This window comes from Acipenser ruthenus, chromosome 23 (genome assembly GCF_902713425.1).
Source record: "Acipenser ruthenus chromosome 23, fAciRut3.2 maternal haplotype, whole genome shotgun sequence".
Classification (NCBI taxonomy): Eukaryota; Metazoa; Chordata; class Actinopteri; order Acipenseriformes; family Acipenseridae; genus Acipenser; species Acipenser ruthenus.
Window position 1 is genome coordinate 27,667,443 of NC_081211.1, and position 23,335 is coordinate 27,690,777.

General features: G+C 37.6%; 1 protein-coding gene and 1 long non-coding RNA gene across 2 annotated transcripts in view; one reads left to right on the forward strand and one right to left on the reverse strand.

Annotated features, from left to right (window-relative positions):
- LOC131699666 (catenin alpha-1) overlaps window positions 1–6,029 on the forward strand; it is a 63,060-nt gene extending 57,031 nt beyond the window's left edge. Inside the window, exons 17-18 of the mRNA XM_058997102.1 lie at window positions 1,240–1,374; window positions 4,215–6,029. Coding sequence (XP_058853085.1) covers window positions 1,240–1,374; window positions 4,215–4,502 — 423 coding nt within the window. The 3' untranslated portion in view covers window positions 4,503–6,029. The remainder of the gene's footprint in view (window positions 1–1,239; window positions 1,375–4,214) is intronic.
- A 3,369-nt stretch (window positions 6,030–9,398) lies between these two features.
- Window positions 9,399–21,408, reverse strand: LOC131699684 (uncharacterized). Its single transcript, XR_009308260.1, has 3 exons — window positions 21,335–21,408; window positions 11,834–11,930; window positions 9,399–9,422 (listed from the first exon to the last, which is right to left on the reverse strand). It is a non-coding gene; the product is annotated as an uncharacterized LOC131699684 (long non-coding RNA).
- Window positions 21,409–23,335: the final 1,927 nt, after the last annotated feature.

The following is a 23,335-nucleotide window of genomic DNA, read 5'->3' on the forward strand; positions in this document are numbered from 1 at the left end:
AGACTAAACTCTGCAAAGTGCTGTAAAAAGTGGGGGGGGGGGGGAGAGAATTCATTTTCTGATACTAACATGTTCTTTCTGTTTTGTTTTTGTATATTTTATTCTCAAAAGCAATCTCAGAAAACACTCCTGTTCTTTCATTTTAGAATTCCACTGTAGTATACAGTAAATACAGATTCTGTCCCTCTCCCACTTTTGCTACTTGCAGTCTGTTGCCTTGCACAGTGGAATGAGATGGACCTCTAGCAAGTGAAATGCTGCAATTATCATTTTGGGGGGAATCCCACCAGTGTACGGGAGAGCAGCTCTCGTGGGTTGGAGTTCTTTTGTTTTGTTTCGGTACAGTACAGGTGTGAGGGGAGCTTCTGTTCATGTTATGTGATTAATGAAGCATGGCCGGGTCTTCTGTACAAGATGTTACTTTCCCAGGCTACCTCATCTAAAGATGGCACAGCATGTCTACCATTGAGGCACTGCTTTGCATTCTCTGTCTAATTGCCCACTACAGCGCAGTGTATTCCAATATACAATTATCTGACCTTTTAATGGACATGGGGAGCAGGTTTTTTGAGTTTTTGCTCTTGTACTTTATTATTTCTCCCACCTAAAGGAAGACTAATCGTCCAATCTGTAGCATGGAAAAAAACCCATGAACGCAGCTATTAACTGCAAAACAAAAACCGTGATTAACTGGATCAAACTTTTAAGCACATTGCAACACAATTATTTAATTAATTTTTATGTTTTGAAAATGCTAAATTAGTTCAAAGCTCCCAGCAGTTTTTTTTTTTTTTTTAGATGTCTGATTTGATCCCTGTCCTTAACAGAAGTCATTTTACTTTTATAGTTTACTTTTGAGGTGTCGTGGCTTACATTGTCTTCACTGAAAAGCTACACAATTTCTCAGCAAGTGTATACAAAGATATTAGTTACACATCCATATCCAATACATATCCTGTGAACTGCAATGATGGCATCTTATGCCTCCCCACTTAACCAGCTGAACCACAGACTGCTTATCAGAATGGGGTGTTTCCAATTAAAGATTCTTGGAATGACCTAGGGGGTTGCTCTAGCCTTATTGAGATCTGATAAGAAATTGGGACACTGCTTTGTTTTGGGCACAACTGGGTCAACACGTGGACTGGTTACACCTATAAATGAGTGTGGAGATAGTATTTCTACAGTATTTGCCTGTTCCCCAGGATTACCTTTTAATGCCTTCTCTTTAATTTGTAGTGCCCGGACTCCGCCTGCAAACAGGATCTGCTGGCATACCTACAGCGTATCGCTCTCTACTGCCATCAGCTGAACATTTGCAGTAAAGTCAAGGCTGAGGTGCAGAACCTTGGAGGAGAGTTGGTTGTGTCTGGGGTAAGGAACATACATTTTATATTCACTCTGCATTAGATAATGGAAACATCTCTCCTTTGAGCTACACATGTAAGTAAACAGTGGCTCCAGCAATGATTCCAGGGCGAAGGGTGGGTCGTGGTGGCTCTTCAAATGAACACCTGGCACAAGATCACATTAACAGTAGGGGCCACCCAGGTCTAACACATTTTCAAGTGGGTAACCTGAACACATTTTAAAAATACTTAAAATGGAACTATGGTAGTCGCTGAAGCCAATTTTCTGTTGCGTCCTGTTGGAGAGCCCTTTGTCAGAGGAATGTAACCATGAGGGAGGTACGAGTCAATTGGCAATAATTTTATTGAGCTAAAGTTTGTAGCTGTCCAATATCTGACGACCCTTCTATGCGGGACTACTTTTAAATAAATAACTGGTAGGATTCTAGTGCCCACTTCTGGTTATTCTTTGGCTTCAAGAGAAAAGCGGCTTTTCATTTTACAATGTTTTTCAAAGTGAATTGTTTCTCAGATACTAGTTGTATTAACCCTTTGCAGTCCATTTAAGTGCGTGTCAGGCACGTCAGTTCCAATTTATTTTCACACGCGCAGTTAATTTTAGACGCGCTGTTTTAAAAGTATTTTTTTCCACAGTCAAATGGGTTTAAAAGGCACTGCATAACAAAGCACTCACTAGGCATCTCCAGCCCCGCCCCACCCTTTCGTTTGCTATAGCTTTCACCTATGTAAGAAATAAATAATAGTCGTACATACCGATCAATCATCTCCTGATCACTCGTTTTATCACCAAACTCCTCAATAATGCGATCCAAGTCATTATTTTATTATTAGAACATCTCAAAAAAGCTCTGCAAATGTCTGTGTTCTCTGTGCGCTGACTCACTATCAGCCAGCTTGATTACTTATGACCGCCCCGTTATCTGATACCAGGGCCATGTATGACTATTCATGAGATACGCTGCTTTTTTTTTTTTTTTTTTTTATAAATCGGCTTGTCTCGGCTCCTGTCGCTCCCACTCGGCCATTGAATGGTTTTCTCGGCTTTTTCCGGAGAAAAAACGACTAGAAACCCGTTTTTTGTGTTTCTATAATGGACCTGATAGGAATAATTGCAATGTCGGACCAGGTCTGACAATGGACCGCAAAGGGTTAAACAGTGCTATTCCCGTTGACTGTTTCAAGTAATGTTTTCATGTCCTTCTGGTAAATTGGCTTTTAAGCAGATGCATTTCTTTGACAGGAAGCCAGTTTCTATAGTTACTGGCTTTATTAAAGTAGTTGGTTTCAGCAAACGCCTACCACACTGAACAAGAATAGCATGAAGTGTTTTGGATTCTCAATTTCAAAGTAAACCACAATTTGTGAACTTGTTCTTCACTTGCCTATTAGGTAGATGTGCAGTATTTTTGTGGGTATCTAATTGTAGGTTTTAGTCCTGATTTTTTTTTTTTTTTTTTTAATATAACTGCAGTCATAAAGGAGGTAAAATAAAACAAATTTGCAGTTCGATTTAAGTGTGTTTTTAAAGCCGCTCCATGTTATTGTAGAAGACAGAATTGAGTCTGTATTACCATCAAAATACACCATTATCTCTGTTTGGTTTATTTAATACAATAAAGTAGCATGGGGAACCATTGCAAGTAAAGGTACTTCTAATGGTGGCTGAAAATGGAACAAATTAAATGCATTTTGTGCCAAGATTAAAACTTATTTGTAACATCCTGAAACTCTGTGTTGAAGTATGTATACAGAATTGGTTGAGGAGATTGACATTTCCACGGGTTCACTGAAGTCCAGTTGCCTAATGTCATGGAGCATTGAGCCAAGTTTAGGAACTAGAACTAAGGGTCTATTCTCTATTCAAAGTTGCACCTTTTGTTTCCGCTAGACTGTGACTAGGTCCTTACCAAGATTTGAACTCCTATGAGACGTAGCTTGAACTGCTGTAGTGCAGAGTTAAGTAATGCTAGTGTAGAAACTGCAAGAACAGGATGTATGCCAAAAACAGGCTATAATGGAGATCTAACAAATGGTGCTCAACTGCCAGTAAACTATGTGCATCATACAGCACATGGAGCTTAAGGGATGAAAATGACGTGCTGCTTTCTCTGAAAGGGCTTCCTGGCTCCAGAAACAATACAACTGTGTTGCAGAGAACGGTTATACATTAACAAAGGTTACTGTAAGAAACTGTTTTCTGAAGTACTAGTACATATTTTAGACGTAGTCCCTAAATCCTCCTGTTCCATTGTTTTTAAAGTCCCATTTCTCACAGCAAAGCAATGAAGCTTGGCAGATGAAGGCAACAGTTTTCCTATATTCTAGTACTGCCACCAATGTGGCCATGGGGGCACTATAGTGAGTGCGCAAGTGTTGAATTAATTATTCAGTTATCAAGGACCCACTTTTAAAATGACAATTGCGTGGCCAGGTGTATTAAAGGCACCCTGGACTGTTCCTTGCAGATTGAGTCAGCGTTGCCATCAAAAACACAATTGGCTATTTTGTAGCTGTTTTATTTAAGACCATTGAAAGCACCACGGGGGCACCATTATTGCAGAAATATAATGTTAAACACAATCTTATATTACGATTCCATGTAACCAAGGTCCAGCAGTTGTACAAATGCCAGGATCAGTTTTTTGTTTTTTTGGTTCAATAGGTAATAGTAAAAAGCTGTTCTTGCAAAGAATCCAAATTATTAAGTAATCCAAATAATTCAAAAAAATGCCCCACATTAGTTTTATTGCCTAAGCCTCATTTTTTGGTGTTTTGTTATATATATATATATAATTAATTTTGTGTACATTCAATTTTTTTTAAGCATTTCGATTTGTGTTGCAGGTGGACAGTGCCATGTCTCTGATTCAGGCGGCCAAAAACTTGATGAATGCTGTCGTTCAGACAGTGAAGGCCTCTTACGTGGCTTCCACCAAGTACCAGAAGTCTGTGGGCATGAAGTCCCTGAACCTGCCTGCTGTCTCCTGGAAGATGAAGGCACCTGAGAAGAAGCCTCTGGTCAAACGTGAGAAACCTGACGAGAAAACTACTATGGTCAAGAGGGCGTCTCAGAAGAAAAACGTCAATGTGGTGCAAGCCCTCAGCGAGTTCAAAGCTATGGATAGTATTTAATAGCTTGGGATGAAGAGAAATGCTTTATGTGTTGGCAGACAGGAGTGGGAAATATATAGAGAGATCAATTGAACTGTCCTTACAGAGTGTTTAAATGAGAGAGGTTTCTTATTTTGTTTGCAGCAATTGTACGCCACTAGCAAACCATTTAGTCTTGTGTGCATTTTTGCAATTCCTGTGCGTCGTTTTCTTAATACTTTTATTTAGTTTGATTACTCAACTGTTCACCAATATTTTGATTTGTCAGGGAAAACCATTGTTCAGGCAATTATGTATTTCTTAATCTCTGCAGTTGGACAGTTTTAAATTCCAGCGTAATTCCAGCAACATTAAGTCTGTTTTAGCACACTGTTTAGATGATGCAAGCACTATTTCTATTATAGCTTGCTCCAGTTTTATATAAATTGTTGTTTTTTTTTTTTAAACTGTAATCGTAAGGGTATATGGGATGTTAGACTTGATCACCATAGTGTTCTGTGTTAATTCCAGTGGTCGCAGCCTCTACACCCCATTACATGATTAATATTCCAACCATTTTCATTTAAGGTTTTCTCTGAAAGGTTCCAGTACATAAGAGTAAAGGTGTTGCTCAAGTATGTTTGTAGGAGAGGGCTATTTAGTTTAATTTCAAACTGGAACCAAAGACACTTTTCAAAAGTAGAGTGAACAGATTTATTGTGTAGCCAAGGTTCTCTTTTAGAGGCGTTCAAGATGTGAATACAATCACTTTCCGTACTAACAGCGCTGTGCTGTAGTAATTCATTCATTCCCACAAGAGGTGATACCATCAAACTGCAATAAGTTGTTTTGATATTTTGTGACTACGCATTTCAACACTACGTTTTAAATAAATAATAAAAGATATCCAATGCTGTACGTGTTTTGAACTCTCCTGAAGTCCTTGCAGTTTTTCACTGCAGTGCTTTTAATGCATCATCCTTTTCTGTTTGCATTTTGCAAAAATTATCAATCATGAAGTCTGTAGCTTCAATTTCTGTTAACACAAAAGGGCTTTGCGAAGTTGACCTTTTTGAAGCATTCTAGTTGAAAGTACAGTGCAAATTTGAGTGTTGCAAGATTTGGTTGCATTTTGGAGTCCCTGATAACATTTTAAAAAGATGGGTACAATTGCTTTAAACAAGTCTCCTTTTAATGAACAGTGATAATTAACATTCAACTTAGGCAACGTGCTGTGCAGTGATAGATGCTGGCGTTAAAATAAGTTTCAGTTTTGCTTCATATTTTAAAGTGACAGTAACTAGACTTCACAGAATTGTGTAATCACAGATCCATTTAAATACTTTTAATTTAACACATTATAAATCAGTTGCCTATTAAATGTTAAGCAATAGTAAAACCATATTTTAAAACGGTTTTTAGTTGGGATTTTGAGATGTGGAAAGGGGAGTGGTTTTTGAATGGTTACAACAGCTTCAATGTCTTTATCTGTTCTAAACCTCTTGAATTGTTTCTCACCTCTTGCACAGAGAATCCTGTAGAGCTAAGAATAAATATATATAAAATATTCTTGCAGTGTGAATTTTTGTTATTGCAAAGTTGATTAAATGTATTTCTGTTCCTGCTTCCAGTCAAAAGAATTTTTTTTTTCCTGAATGCGTGTGTTTTTTTTTATGAACAATGTGTTAACTAGCTAGTGTAATCCTCTGTTAAAAGGTCATATCAATGCAATGTTACATGAACATGTAATTGCTGCAACACAGATTTCCAATAGTAACGTGTGATTTTAACTTACTGTAATTGTATTCCTCCAGATGTCTTGCAGCTGGAATAGATCCTTAAACTAAACCAGCATGTTAATGCTGCACTTGGAAACTAAGAAGCTACAAAAGCCACTATAAAAGAATGCAAGTAGCATCTGTCAGCAATAAACTGGTTTAAAACAGTAACTTTTAGCTTCAAAACATTTGAACTCCATTAGCCTTTATTTGAGGAATGTCCTTGGGTATCTACTATATTTAGCACTGTTTGAGTAATTGTGTGTGGGGAGGGGTAAGGGGAAGGGGTTTGCAAGCTGCTCCGTTGAGCTGCTTTTGGTATTAATTTAATGCACGGTATGTGAATTTAATTGGGAACACACTAGTCAATGCCAAGGTAGGTAATCGGACCCACACAAACTAAGACGGGACTTGTCAGCCCTGTGGGATTTCCCATACAACCCATGAATAATAATGCTCGCTCAGCTTTTGCAACAATCCAAGCAGTTGACCGTGTAACCTCATTGATTTGCTACCCCACCCCCTCTCCCTCGAAGGACAGCCGCACTCTTCTATAACCCCCCACCTCACTACATGACCATGATTCTGAAACTGTCACTCTCCAAGTGTCAGAGCTAGAGTGACAACCGGTGCCCTTTCGGGGGACAGGGTCAGCACACTACTGTATAGTAATGACGTGAACAAACCAATAATTCTGCTATTGGCTGACCTTGCAGAGTTAGCACAATAACACTCTTATTTTCTTCTCACCCTCCCATCCTGATTTTTAATTGCTTTTTGTTTGTATAATGGATTATTGCCCAGGCAGGATTTCAGATTTCCATGCAAACCTAATAATTGGTTACTATATGTTTTTTGGGGGAGGTATCAAATAACCACTGTTGGTTACTCAATATATCAGGAATGAAGGGTTCTCGATAGCCATGATTAAATACCTTGGTGTGCTGCACTTAATCTTCCATTACCAGTATCCATTCCTTTTGCAACATTTAAAGGCTTTACTGTAAATTTCATACTGATTTTAAACTCTTTTACAGTACTAGTGTTACATGTGAGAACACGTATACTAAGAAAGATAGCACTAATACAACAATTGCCAACTTCCGTGTCATCTGTACCACACATTTGTAACCCCAAGAGGCTTTACAAGAACAATGCAGAGTAAGAGGGCATGCACTGTAGATCATTGAGTGGAATAGGCAGGGATTCAGTATGGCAATAAAGTTTAAAGCCGTCAAGGATGAAGCACTGAAAAGGAAATAATAAAGCAGTCCTAAATGAATACCCTTAGTTTTTAGAGATTGTAATAAAGTATATTGAAATGTTTTGGATTCTTCTATTTTAAGGAAGCAAAGATTTAAATTAAGCTTGCGTAAAGTGTGTAGACTAAGAACAGTTGCAGTGCTGCCTGAGTGGAGGGAATGTGTTTGCATTTAATGCATAGCAAAGCTTTTCTGCACGAAAGACATTTGAAAGCGACAGAATTTAGTTCCCATGTTTATTGCAGGCTTTTTTTTTTTTTTAATATACTCAATTTCCGACACAATGGGTGAGAACTGCGACAAAATATAATCTGTTCATTTATTTTGTTTTCATGTCGGAGATTGCCAAGTCCTGTAAAAAATAATCAGACAATTGTATGTTTGCACATGGAGTTAAAAGGACTGAAGTCAATTGCAAAGGCTTGATGCTGCCAAATCCTAGTCCCCTATTAAGAGCAAAATGCAAATTGAGGTTTATTCCTGAACAGCAATGCTGGGGCATTAGATTTGTATGTATTATGTGTAGAAGGAGCATTCAAAATCAAGGCCTCATCTTTCTATTTAACCAATTTCCCATCTGACCCCGGGGGAATCTTTATCTTCTATAGATTCTACCTGACTGGGATTAGAGGAGGTTTTTCTCCTTGATTTTGCAGCGAGATTACATAACGAGTAAGGGGATTAATAAACTGTTGGAACATTTTATTTCACTTGTAGTTGAAAATGTTCTCTTGCTTAGAATGATGTCGGGCGTCTCCAGAGACTGAATTCAAATGCATTTGCACTTTTTAAGTAAGTCGTGTTTTGATGTTAAACGATTGCAGCACAAACATTGAATATTTTGTTGGCAAAACAACAAAGAAAAAAAAATGTGTGCGCGCACACAAGCGTACTCTTAATTAGTTTAAAACCGCCATTGTCTGAGTATCAAAACACTATTTGTCTTCTGATCAATAGGAATATATTCTATTATATTGTATATTATATGAATTATGATTTTTATTTTTTTTTGGGGGGGGGGGGGGGTCAGTGAGTGAAAAGGAAGAATACTACTATAAAAAGTAGATAACAGACATAATTATTTTTATCAATGCCAAGGACCTGTTCATTCTGAATGACCCCTAGACAGTAACTCAAAGGAACACTCATTAGAACACTCCAAGCTCGCGGAATTGTGTAAGCATTCTTACATTCTCAATAAAAAAAAAAAAAATCTTCTGAACAGATGTGCGTCTGACACGTGCCCCTGATTTAAAATAGGTTTTGTTAAATAAAGAAAAAGGTATAGTGTGTTATTGTTTTGATATGGCACATCACAATATCTGCACATTGTGAAGATATTGTTTATGGCAATAGCTCCACTGAGGATTTATAAAAGTTAAAATCTTTATTTCAGATAAAATATAAATACAGCCAGTGCAATTCTCCCTTTACTGGAAAATGCTACAGTTGTTACTGCAGTATAGACCATGCTTATTATTTTTTTTTTTTAATGAATAGCAGGTGATGACATTGATAGTGAAAAGATTCATGTTAAGTAATAAGGTTTCTTCTAACAGTCTCTTCACATGTTCTTATAATCGGTCTATGTATAGCCTGTTGTATTGGACTAAGATTTTGATAACGTCCTTTATAACACATTATAGATGTAGTATTGATTTATAACAGATTAACATAAAACAGTATGTGGATGCTGAATTTTGCACAACTGCATCTTAATGACCTCATTCCTTCAATGGGGTGCATTCCATTTCTAAGATTTCCACTTTAAAGCAATTCTTTGTCTGTGGTAATAAGAGATGCAAACAACAGACTTGGTTCTAAGCTTCTCACTGGTTCAGGTCACGGTCTGCACAGTTTTGTTGGCAGAGTAACCTGGTTGAATCCGTCTGCCTCGTTTTCTTCACTACTTCTAGATAGCACTGGAATGAAAAGCACAAATGACTTCAGGTATACAGATATACTGAAGCGTGCAGTCTGTGTCAATAATTATGCAGTGTTGATCTCCTATGTTGCAGCTTGTCTTTCACTGTGTGCATACAAGCTATTCTATGCACATATTATTGATTTATAATATTTACGAGATCTGTTTTAACATCGATAGCAATGCAGTTTCCAAAAGGAACATCAACCTTTGAACTTGAATGCCTTGTATAGTGTTAACCCCTGAGCAGGGGTTTAATAAACCCTTTCTACAATGAGAATTCCTTGCAGATCCACCCAGTATCCTTCACTTTGACCCAAGATTAACCTCATGATTGAACCAAGCCCCCTTTTCTCCCCTGATCAATTTAAAGTGCTGATCAGGGAACAATGGAAACACACACACAAGAAGTAAGTAGAACACATGTCAAAAGATTCTAATTGAGACATTTTTACCACACTGCAATCTATTATTTTTTTTTCAACCAAGAGAGTGGGGCATCATTTATTCATTTACAATAATGGAAAAGGAAGAAAAATGTTCAGTGTCTCTCCCTATCCCTGCTTGGGTTAAGTCCAAAAAGCTGCGTTAACTACTTCGGTTTTGGTGCCAAGGAGGCTGGTATCACTTGCATTATGTCTCCTCAAGAAAGTTAACTGCCATACTTATTTATTATTTCTTTTTTTGTCGCAGGAAATTAAACTTACTTATGAACTGGCGCGGAGTCAACGCTTCCATTTTGCTTTTGAACAGCTAAATACCTTGGCAGAAGAGTGTCAGGGTGGCTTGCTTTGGTACCCTCTGGTGGAAAGAGGATAAAGTGCCGGGATGTGAAGTGCTCTGGATTAAGTCATAAGTGAGTGAATTATGCTATTTATGATTTAAACAAACAGCAAACAGAACAAAAAAATTGAAACCTGCCAGGGTCATTAACTGCAATGCAGTACAAGCTAATTGTTCTGATCTGCTTGAGAACCACACACTAAGTTACATATGTTACATATATGGAAATAACTTTTCCTAACATTTGTTCACCTCCCACACTCGCTTCTCACTTCCGATTTTTGTTAAAAGATTCTATTGCCCAATTTGATGTAATTTCCCAGTTTGTAGTGCTTAATCTGACTATAGAACGATAAAAGCAATTTTCTACACTCATTCGGTTTGGAAATACCCATTATGCAGCTTGTGAATGATAACAGATGACTTTTATGTTGTTGAAATTTCAGTTGAACCCTAGGCTTCATTATCAGAACCTTGTTTATAGATAGACCTTTGTAAAACGTATTATTCAGTCAATTCGGAAAAGGACTTAATGAATGACGTACATGGAAATAATGCTGCTGCAGATATAATGCTGCTGCAGATGCTCTACTTCTCTGTACAAAATTCTCCGGGGAAGGTTTCCTAGGGTGGCAAATTGGAAATGTGTTGTGGTAGGAAACTACACTATCAACTCTTAATTACTGCTAGTTACAAACTGGTAAGCTCATTTAACTGTGGTGTTCGTAATTCCTTTTATTCCATCTGTTTACAATGCATACAGAGACTAAGATTCCAGCTTTGAAATGTTCTCTCTGTGCTAGTCAAACCCAGGGCTCCTGAAAGACATGATAAGCTAGCATGAGCCTCCTGAACCTCCTCCTTCCACAGTAGGAGTAACAGCACTGGCTCAGTCCATTTCACAACGAAACAGAGGTAGAGATTACAAATAGAATGGCTGAATCATGTCACGCTGAGGGTCCTATATGGATATATGTGCATTGCTGTCCTTTTAAACTTCCTCACTCATTTGTCTGCTGCTGTGTTCACATCCTCACCTTCCTCCTCCTCTTGTCAAGGTCATTGGACATTGGAGAGCTTTGGACTGACTGGTAGAGATAAGAGCTGTGATTTAGTGAAGGGTTTTGTTGAATAGCATTTGAATGGCAGCAGTCAAGTCCTTCAAACTCTTTTGTTTAACTGTACTGCCTGGATGATTATGAAAAAACGTGGATAATTCAAGCCAAAATCCTTTCAAAAGGAAATAATACTTGATCCAATGTCTGTCTTAATATTTAAAAAAGTTTCCCAGCTAATTCTTTTACTGATTATGAAAACACAAAACATGAAGACAATCCCCAGCTGAATCTTGATATATTGGACGAGAGAGGAGAGTCCAGCTGGGCTGATCTCCCATATAAACTGTGTGTACACAGACTTTGTGTGGCCTGCAGGCATTGCAAACAGGAAGAACCCTCACAGTAGACTTCACTTACATGCTGCTTGCACCTGTTCTTGCCAAGCCATACCCGAGGGCTTGATAAGCGGAGTGACCTACACTATGGTTTTCACGTGTGTTGTGCATGAACAGTGTAGTAAACTGTACATTGAAAATAACTTGTATTGGTGTTGTAATCAATGCATTACCTGAGTTACGTAGAAAATATTTTTTGTTGTTTCCAGATTGTGACAAGCAGAGAACCAAAACGTCTTCAGTCGAAGAAATGGATGGCCAGTGGCAGATCTGTGGATTTTAAAACCTTGGTTAACAACATATCATGAAGCAACATGATAGCTTTGCAGCCCTGCTGTAGTTCCCTTTCATAGATTTGCACTAATATTGCATTAAGGTACCGTACTGAATGTTTTCATTTACATGGAAGGCTGTTGCTCCCCGCATCTGTCTGCATACTGTATGTGCAGCTTGTCCCATTTAAATTCAATGGAACACAGACTTTGTGCCAACTGTTTTAAATTACGTATTTATTTCTAATGTGTTATTATTTTAATGTTTTATTACCAGACATTCAAGCCCTTTTGTATGAAGGGGTCATTTTTGCTCCTCACAGCCCAATGGACAGTGGAGAGAGGTCCCAACAATTGTGGATTTCAATGCTTGTTACCTTGTTCTATGCATGTTTTATAGTTTTCACTGATGTTGATATAAGGTTTGGTCTTCCAGATTATAGGGAAATCAGCAGAATTAAAACCAAGCTATAGGGTGGCGCTGTATTAAGATCTTCTGCTGTTTAGATTGTTAGAGTCTCATTAAAGTTTAACACTAGTGCTCTTGTTCCACTGGTGCATGCGTGTGTGGGTGGGTGTGTGTTGCAGGTGCAATGGGTTACAAACCTCAATGGGGTCTCGCCTTGTTTAAACAAGTTGTTCAATTCAATATTGCTTTAGGAGTGAAACCTCAGTATCCCTCATCTCCCTCATTAGCACAATGACAAGAGCTTTAAGCCCTATGTTGATGGGAGCTGCAGTTATTCCATATCTTTCTCATGTTGGAGCATATCGGCACTTAACACATACGTTGTTTAGCATACCGCACCAGACGACCTGGTGGTACAATATGGCTGGCTAGAACACTGAGCTTTATTTTCTTAACACATTAACATACTGTTTAAATACCTGATATCCCCTAGCAGCCTCTTGAAAAGAAGACCCTTCTTATACATTTCAAGAGGTTCCCTACAGTAATTCAATAAGGCAATACTGTATGTAAGCGTATAGTTATTCTTTAAGCAAGACTTGGAAAAATATTAGCCGTTGAAGCTACTAGTGGGAAGCCACTAGTAGAAGGATACTGAATGCTAACAGGGTTATCAAGGTAAATCCTTTAAATGCTGTTGCCTTTATGTTTACGGGAAAGAAGATACTAAAGTGTTTTTATCCCATTTCATCACCAGCTCATCTGAGTTTGCAGTTATCTGACAGCCCTGAATGAACGAGAGGCTGTAAGAAAGGAATACATTAGCACAGGGGAGTAAATCGCTCACAATGGCCTTTTATACTGCAACGCGACAAATGCATTTTTTGTTTAAATTTTGGAGAATATGATTTAGAACAGCCTTCTGTTTTGCCTATAACAGTTCAACAGTAGCAAATGTATTTCAGCAATCAAGTGAACTGCTCAGTTGTGCAGCCTTCCCTCCTCAGGTCCCCTGCCCTCTCTGCCTGCTAATCCTCTTTTCAAGTTGTTTATACAGTTTGAATTCCCTGCGTAATTTAGGTCAGGCTTCCATTAGTTGCCAAGCACCTCTGTTACACAATACAACAATGCATACGGGTAGCCATATTCCATTACATTTTTTACATGCACACTTAATAAAATATTGATTCAGAACTCAATATACCTGAGTGTTGAATATCAGAATGCTCTCCCTGGAAATTTTGAAACCCTCTCACTGTCAATCATCAGAATGCTGTTTAGCTGATGTAGATGCCCTTGAGTTAAATTGGAACCGAATGTTTTCTGTAGATTTGTGCCAGTTTTGTGAAGAAAAGATGAAAAGTGAATGGCTTGGATTGTAAGATCAGTAGTAGATATAATGTGGCAGCATCAACTATTTAAAGTAATATATATGTTTGTTTATACTGTAGCTAAAAGCCAACGACTAGAAAGTCTACCTGAAAACTGCAGTGCATTATTGAAATGTAAAGTATGGCAGTACAATATGGCATGCAGAACAGCCTACAGGATGTTTACAGCTTTCTTACGTTTACTGAACACTGTTGTAACCAATGCAATACCTCAGGTATGCAGAACAAACAGACATTTCTATGTTTAAAAATGCTTTTTTCTGTTTGCCAGATAGACTTTTTTTTGCTTGCTCCCTCTGAAGTGATATTAAAAGAGTTTGACTTGTAGTTAGGAAACAGAACGACGCTTCACTGTGTGGGACTGCACCAAATTAAACTGTTTCACGGCTGGCAGCCAGAGAGGGCTAGGGCTTTTGCTTCCTCCTTTATCAAAGTAATCCCCTGCGCTGCAATTTGTCTGAGTTTCCAGACAGTATATGCAGTCTTGTCAGTTTAAAAGCTCCAGGAACATCTTTCTCCACTCTGACAGTTTGGGCTGGACATCCAAAGTGACACCATCATTTTAAAAAGTAAAAATGATGAACCACCAAATGATGCATTTCTGGTGTTTATAAATTGTGTCTGTTCTTAAGAGGAAGTGGAGACGCAAGCACCAGATGCCCTGTGTGGCCTGGAGCCTAGAGGAATTGTATGGCATTAATGCTGCTGTAAAGTATGGAATTAATCTTTCCTCCAAGTGCCTTATGAAGTCCTTATTTAACAAGAGAAACACACACTTGAATACTGTTTAACCACTGTGAATTTTGGAACAGTTTTTTTTTTTATTTTGTGAAAAATATAAATATCCTAGAGGAATAGCTTGCATTTACCTATTCATGCTGTAATGTACAAACTGTGAAAGTTTGCATGGGATAAAAAAGTCTTTTTTTCACTGTCCATGTGGTCTTGATGGTGCAGTCTGCCTACCAGCACTTGCAGGTCCAATGGACTACTTTGAACTTGGATCTTGGAAGTAGAGGGATATAATTCCAAAAACTTGTGCATACTACAATAATAGAGACAGACATATTTTACATAATGCAAAGAAACCTTCATCGCCAAATATGTATGCATGTACACACACAAACACAGCCCTACAGCTATGGCCAAAAGTTTTGCATCACCCTATAAATTCATACATTTTGCTTCATAAAGTCGAATTAAACCTGCTGAATAATGTTATGTTAATATATTGAATTACATAGCACTTTGAAGTTTTCCATATACTGATTGAAAAAATTGAAACGTGACATTTTTAATTCTGAAACATCATTTCACTGTTTCACTGTCACTGCTAATAAAGCTTGCCGATTGTGTTAGCAACTACAGGGGATAAGTAGCCATGTAATCGTGTATCACAATGTAATTGCATGACCTTTTTAAAGCGGAGACAGCAAGGTTTAGCAGTCAGATTTTCTTTTTTAATAATTTATCTCTGCTATACAACTGGTAATGAGACACACCCAGAAATGAGACTTTTCTATTCATAAACAGTTTAGTTAATTTAGTAGAAAGCCATTATGATTAATTGTAACCTAGCACCTGTCTAGAGTTCTCATAGATGAGTGGTAGTTGAGGAAGAAAGTTTCAAGGAGTCTGAAATGGAGAAAGTGCTAAGGCACCCCAGTCACACAAATCAGCAAAGGTATTATTACATATAGTATGTAGGAAGAGTAATTAGATCGGCAGTTATTACATTCACAAAGTTATTGCACTTTCAGCATTAATGAAATAAACACATTAAATAATGTAAAAAGCATTAAATAATACAGACATGTATTTAAAACAACAGGTATGCCAACCGCCAATGGATCAATGTTTGCAAACAATTGATATCTTGTTTTCTCTGTCTGTCAGATTCTTTATTTTCACAGAACATTTCAGTTCCACATTTCTGCTTCCGAAATTGATTTGTTTCTCAGTTCAGAATTATTATTGTTTTAATTTATTTATTTATTTTTGCACTGTTAGAATGAACTCATGCAAGCTTTCATGAAACCGTTTTTCATTGCATGCATGAACGGGACAGTTTGAAGTACAGCCTAATTCTTCAGGACTAGAAAGACAACTGTATAAACAATGCTTTAGTTCTTCTTTCTTAAGTTTTTAGTCACTGAATCACGTTTTGTATATTGATATTGCTGAGTCACTCCCTTACATGTACAATAGGCACTCTTAATAAGTCTCCACCATAGCAACAGTATCCTGGCAACCACAGACATATATTACGCTTCTAAAAATGAAAGGCGATATCAGTAGTCCACTTTGTACATTGTTGTGGGGAGGGGTTGTGGAGGCAGCGTATGAACTGATGCTTTTTTTTTGGGTTACATAACATTGACCCTTGGCTCTGCAGCTATGCATATCTATAAATAAACACTGAAAAACAGAAGCCATAAAAATTAAAATTTTTTTTTAAAGATTACGATTTTATAAAGACATAATTATTATTCATTCAAATTGTACTGTTACTGTAATCCCAATGCAAGACCATCTGAATGTGAATGGAGCAGCGTGTTCAGATCTACAAGACACAATTAATTAAGCCATCAAGAGGAAAACAACAATGCAGTCGGGTGGAATTCATTTAGGATTCTCTGGCTCAGGGTCAGGATTCACGAGACTAGATACAGAAACGCTGTAACACTCTCCAAGCGTACACATCGAGAGAGAGAGAGATAACAGAAAAGAAATGATGTATTCTGAGAAAGTAAAAGATAGTACAAAGTTTCCTTAACTTTCAATTACATGGTGGAGCAGAATCCTGCCCTATTTTGCGTGTGCTAGTCTCAATCTTCATCAATAAGACCCTGTGTGCTTCACCAACATGTGCCAACGGCATATACTTTTAACACAGCTGAAATATCTGAAAACATACTGGATTTCTAAAAGAGAAAAAAGCTCGAACTGTTTTTGCTTATTTTCCCTCAACCCCCAAATAATCAATACGTCTCTTACCTCCTGTGCATTATTAAAACCGCAAAGGACAGGAATATCATTGGTGGGTTAACTCTGTCTGGCCTCTTGGTCAACACTGCCCAATAATGAACTATCCAACAAACACGTTTGGTGGGAGGAATGCAATTATCTACTTTTTTCTTTTCAATGACTTGGAAGGACTTAGATGTAATCTTTGCAGCTTGGGACTGGTTGTAAAATTAGACGAGAGAAGAGTATAAAGTTTTTTTTGGACAACAGAGAAAAACAATCTCTCAGTGAAACCAGAGTTAGTTAATTGTCTCCTGGCTGTGCAGAACATTTATTCTGGTTTTCTAAAGGACATGTTGGAGATGTTCACCTTGACATGTCACCTTGAAATATGTATTCATGGATGACACTTTTGCGTAGCTGCTATGTCCCTCACGTCACTGATTAATTTGTTATGTACAGTAAATGGTATCTCTGATTTGTATTCTGCAATGCACACAAGCTGATTCTCTCTGTATATATTGATGATATGAACATAAAACACTCAATAGTGTTACATTTAGAAGTGCTAAAATGAAACTTAAATTCAATGACAAATGTTTAGACTAGAAGTCTTTTGCAATGTCTTCAGATGTTGGGATGGTTTAAGATTCACTTTCTTTATTATTTTGGAGTGTGGACTGATGGTCATGAGGATCAGGTTTGGCCATTCTGGAGAACCTACTCACATATTTCCACAGCAGCGAATGATTGTACCATTGTATGCAGATGAAAAAAAGCGATATTTAATTAGGCTGCTGATAAATAAGCCCAAAATAATTATTGATGTTGAATTCAAAGTTTAAATTATAACTGCAAAACAGCTGCAGTATTACATTTTATTACATCTTATTGTTTAACTTAACTGGTTCAAAAGTAAATGCATGCTGTAAATTAGCTAGAATTACTGCATTTATAACAGAAAACGATCCACCAACGTTGCTTTAATGAACAATAAGGCAAGTTATTCAGTAGGGCTAGCTTCCTAGTATCACATTTCAATCCTCAGCAAAAGCTTCAACCAGTTTTGATAGTAAGGGCTTGATAATGCACCACTAAAGAACTGCCCTATTTCAAATCAGAATCACACAGGTTCATTCACAGAGGGATCGTCCTCGCTAATCACGTATCACAAAACAGAGAACATCCTCTTCTGTCATACAACACACATGTACTCACACTACTAGTTCTCAATTAAATTTGAGTGATAGAGCACCATTACATCATGTAAGAATAAATCATGGATTTGAATATAAACAATAACAAGTAGTTGTCATGCCGTCAAACACCTATAAATACCTCCAATGTTTTGATTCAAACACAGGCTCCCTTGAGAAAGATATGTACAACATATCAGAATGTTGGGCAGCTGGCTCTTTGAGCTAATATAGAGAGAGAGAGAAAGAGAGAGATATCATTTAAAAAAATGTGCTGTACTTTGGATGGCATAAAACCCCGCAAAAACTTTCAACGGATTGGGTGTTTCTGAAAATAATTAACCCGTGGATAGAAATCTTCTTTTCCTGATGGAATGTAAATGTTACCAAAGGCAAAGAGAGATTACTGGGGGTGGAGTGCTGTTTAAAAATTATAATAAAAATGATGCTGCTACATTATTATTGTTTTCCACACTTCAGGCAGATTCTGTATGCCCACACTGCTTATCAGAAGCTCTTGAGTGGGTCACAGCTCACAGGTGAACACAGTGGATACCAATCTGTGAAGGAAGAATCAATTGTAATTTCCATTCTGTTCCTCACTCTGCTCCTCTCACCCCTAGGGAGATGCAGTCAGTTTAAGTGTGTCCCCTGGGGCTCCACGAACGCTGAAGGCTGTGCGAACAGATTAAGTCTTAAATAGGATTTTGTATTTATTTCTTTTTTTTTCTGTGAAAAGCAAACATTAAAAATAAATGATTTTCCTCACCTTTGGGCCACTAAGACAGAAACCAGAGAGAGTCATACAATTAACTTTACTTCTGGCAAGGATGCCACATTTGAAATAGAATATTAACGTTTTCCTGTGTCAAATCGGTATTCTCAACGCTCCCCTAATTAAAGAACTAGAAGGAATATAAGGCAGATCCTCTGTTTACAGCCCTGGGCTCTGCCACATAGGCAATCAGAGTTTTGTGCATACCAGAATGCCACCTACTCAGAGTCATTCCCTGGCATTGGAAATGTATTGCCTTTTCAGATACAGTTGTTAAAGATTATAAGTGCAATGTAATTAGGGAGGTTAAAAAAGAAATAATTCAGTACAGTAGACTTGGCATTTCTGTTAATGGTCCTGATTTCATAATAAAAAGCACGCAAAGTACATTAAGAAGACCTGCTTTTGTGTTCTTCACCATCTTGATCTAATGGGATGTAAAGGGAGATTAACCTTGGCTGCTGTTACTGTAGCTATTGAGAAGTCCTGCTTGCTGACTCTGCACTGAACCATTTGACCTGTGTGTGATCTTGCAGGGCTACCCCTTGAACACTGTAGGTCAGAAATGAAAATCTTCTTATAGACACACAACATGTAGGAACAACTGGGTTACAGAACTCCCATATTACATTTCCGAGCTCCTCTGGCAGCAAACTGATTGTGAACAGTTAGTGATATAAAACTGGGAGCCTGACTCAGAACTGGGAGCTTGTCAACTAGACCGGTTGCTTTTTATTTTCTGTATGTTTGTGTACAACTTTCACATGGGCAATGTAATTTCTATATACTGTATGAAGTCCATCCTGCCTTGCCATTCTATATTGTGTTTTCCAGAATGGTGATGTGAAAGGAGCTACAGTATGAGCAGTACGTGGGTATCGAATTGTTTAATATTGAGTTTTCAGAAGTAGTCTATCAAGTATTCCCCATATTAACTGTGACATGATAGGAGTGCAATAGAAAAAAAAGTTATTAAAATGTGTAAAGCAAACTTTCTGTTGCCATTTGTTTTCAGCAAACACCTCCAAATATATTTCCAAGGAAAACTAGTTTAAATTGTGAGATCATTTGTGTTTTCTCTAAACTCTAACAAGCTAAAAATGGCAGATCTTGTTGATATTACAGCAGCCAATACAAAAATAAGTGCTGCTAGCTATCATCTGCCACTTCCATGTGTTGATAGTCAGGATCACTTGACTCTGTTATCTGTGTCAACGGTACATGAATCTAACAGATCTGTAAAAATGTAGAGTCCCTACAGCAAATTCCTCCAAAGATCCTTTCCTTAGCAAAAAATAAATTAGGCAAGTCAAAGCAGATGTCAGTGATAACTTGAGCTCCAATTTTAGGTGACGCTACCATGGGCAGCAGGATTGCCTGAATCTGGTTGTGTGTGCACTCAGGGGTGGGTGCTATAGATTGATCTTGATTGATTTTGAAACGCTTTTCGTGGTGTGAATCTCATTTCGTAATTTTCAAACAAACTCTGGTGTTTTTTGGAGTTCGCCTTAGGCAGGTGAACTTGTCTGATTCCCTGGTGTCAAAAGGGTCTTCTAAAGCAGTGGTTTTCAACCCTGGTCCTGGAGACCCACTGTGTGTCTGCTGGTTTTCATTCCAACTGAGCTCTCAATTACTTAACTAGATCCTTAATTGAATTGATAATTTGCTTAATTAGACCTATTAATTCTTTTCAGCTCTTAAACTGTTTGCAGAGTTAAAGTTACTTATAAAATGTTATAGCTAACATTCAACACATCCGGTGTGGTTCGAAACAGATCAAAACTCTGTAGCATGTAACTTGTAAATGCTTCCAGTAGAGAAATAGTGCTTGGTTTACTACACACAGCAAAGCATCTCTTACTCCTGGTATGCAGCAATTCTACCATGTTGTGCTAATAACCCTCCCATATTACATCTCCAAGCTTCTCTGCCAGCAAACTAATTGTGAACAGATAGTGATATAAAACTGCAAACGCAAAACACAGAGAATCTTAAAAACCTTTCCTCACACACTTGTATATGTCGCATTACTAGATCCGTATTTCTGTATCCGTTTAGTTAAAAAAAAACATTTAAAACACATTTCTAAAAATATATACTTTCTGAAATCAAACTTATTTGAAACTTGCACCTTAAAAAAACATACCCACCTTAAAAAAAGTGGGTATGTATAGCTACTGTCCAAGGTTGCAGTTGTTATTGTGCAGGTTCTTTTCAAAGTGATCAAGGAGCTGAAGAGATACATTGAAGTTGATTTCTGCTTTTCACCTGCCATAAACCTTTGTTGCTCACATATATTTATATTATGTTAAAAAAAAAATGTGCTTCAGTAAGTTCCCTGACTATATCCGATATTATAAAACACACTCTGATCCAATAATCAGAAGGCAGGGTTTATTTCTTTCTAGTAAAGAAGCAATGGCAGTATGTATTCATGTATATGTGATAATGGTGCTTAGTGGGCATTTGCAGCTACATACACTGTAACATAAGTTTATCATTCTTTAGAGACCCAATGCACAGTTCTGTAACTCACTGTCTTTCAATTTGTTTCGACAGTATTGGATACTTATGTGGTTGTCTTGGTTTTGAGCAATAATATATGCTTTAGTATGTGTTCTGAGTGAATGTAAACAGCTAATGCAATGATTTCAATAAGCTTACATTCGTTTCCTTCATCCAGACTTCAGAATCAAAAGGTCATATTTGCAATGCAGAGTTTACCTATGAAAGAGAAAGTTTGATTATTATTATTATTATTATTATTATTTATTTCTTAGCAGATGCCCTTATCCAGGGCGACTTACAATTGTTACAAGATATCACATTATACATTATTTCACATTATACAGATATCACATTATTTTACATATAATTACCCATATATACAGTTGGGTTTTTACTGGAGCAATCTAGGTAAAGTACCTTGCTCAAGGGTACAGCAGCAGTGTCCCCCACTGGGGATTGAACCCACAACCCTCCGGTCCAGAGTCCAGAGCCCTAACCACTACTCCACACTGCTGCCCATATAAAATCCATATTTGTAGGTGTAGGCATGCAAAGTCTTTTCAGCATTCAATTTAGAATGACAGGTATTTCAGGCACGTCTCAAAATTAGCTCTGTGATGGGAAATATTTGTTTTTTTGGTTTTGCTCATTTTTATTCTTGTAGCAACACTATAAGCAACATCCTTGTGAGAATTTGCCATAGGATAAAAGGCTAATAAAGAGGGAAATAAAAAATACATCAATGGAAAAAAGAAACCGATACTGTATGAACACAGGTGGATGAGTGAAGTGAAATCAAAGGGCAGTAGAACTTACTGTAATGGATCAGTGATCAAATGATCTGGAAAGAAGTGCAGACTGGACTCTGCATATATGAGAAGGGATGGACAGTGACGACCGAGTAGGGTGACCATATGATTTTTTTTTTTAAATGTGTCTTCTCAAAGTAGGAATCATTGTAGAATAACGAGTCCTGGACTTCAGCGTTGCTTGCTGTGAAATGGTAAGAACTGCTCAAAGTATAATCAAGGTCACAGAGTCAGTGGCATTTGTTCTTCTTACTCATCTGTATTCAAATGCCTTCGGCTGCTACAAAGTTTCTGGCAGCTGCCCAGACTTTATTGCAAGACCCTGGCCATCTTTGTAGAAACAGTACTGTTCTTTAAAATGATAGAAAATCACATGAGTGTAAACTAACTCAGCATTGTAGTAAAACCAATGAAGAGGAAATGGTTTAATCGTTTACTGAAGCTGATATTTTCAGCAGCCTCCTGCAGACCCTGTGTCTGATCAGTGAATAAAGCAAGGGCTGTAAAACAATGCCTTTTAAAGAAAGTGTTTCTATAATGTGCAAAGGCCCCAACAGACTCATTAACAAAAACGGGCATCTGTTGTTCAGAGGGCCAATCAGTCAAATAGTTCAAGTTAATCAGGCGGCATAATTGCAATTGACAAGGGCTGTGCAAACCTAATTGGGACTGACATGCTAATGAGAGGAAGGGTGTAGCTGGAGCCTGCCTTATTTAAAGTGTGGACGTGACACACTTATACATTTGCTAATGTGTTTTATTTTTTTTATGTCAGCACATTTTGAGCCTGTGCAGTTAATCTTACAAACCCAGTTTTCTAAGCATTTGTTTGACTGCAGCATTGGCCCTGTTGTTTTTTACGAAAGTAAAATAATAATCATAATAATCATAATAATCATAATAATCATAATAATAATAATCATAATCTAAAGTAAGAAATCTGAGACTTCACTTTTAGCTTGCATTCCACCCAGGGAGGACATGGAGCTCTTAATTGACAGTAATCAGAGAGCTCTGGACTTTATCGTTACGTACACCACTCAACACCTAGGGAACAAGCTACAGCATGGTGTAAGAGGCAGGGTGAGCTGTGTCTTAACTTCTCTGTGTTTCTCAGACCATCTAAATGCTCACTAAATCAAACAGTATGTGCAAGGTTCAAAAATTTGGTTTACTTAACAAAATAGTTATATTCAAAACTGGGACATTTTCTAAAACAGGCTATAAACCAGTTAATAGCACTTTTTATAGAAATGCAAAAGATAACAATATAAAGGGTTACCTTATGACTCCATGTACACCAGGGCAGTGTGGGACAGTCCAGGATTTTCAACTCACATCGCAATGC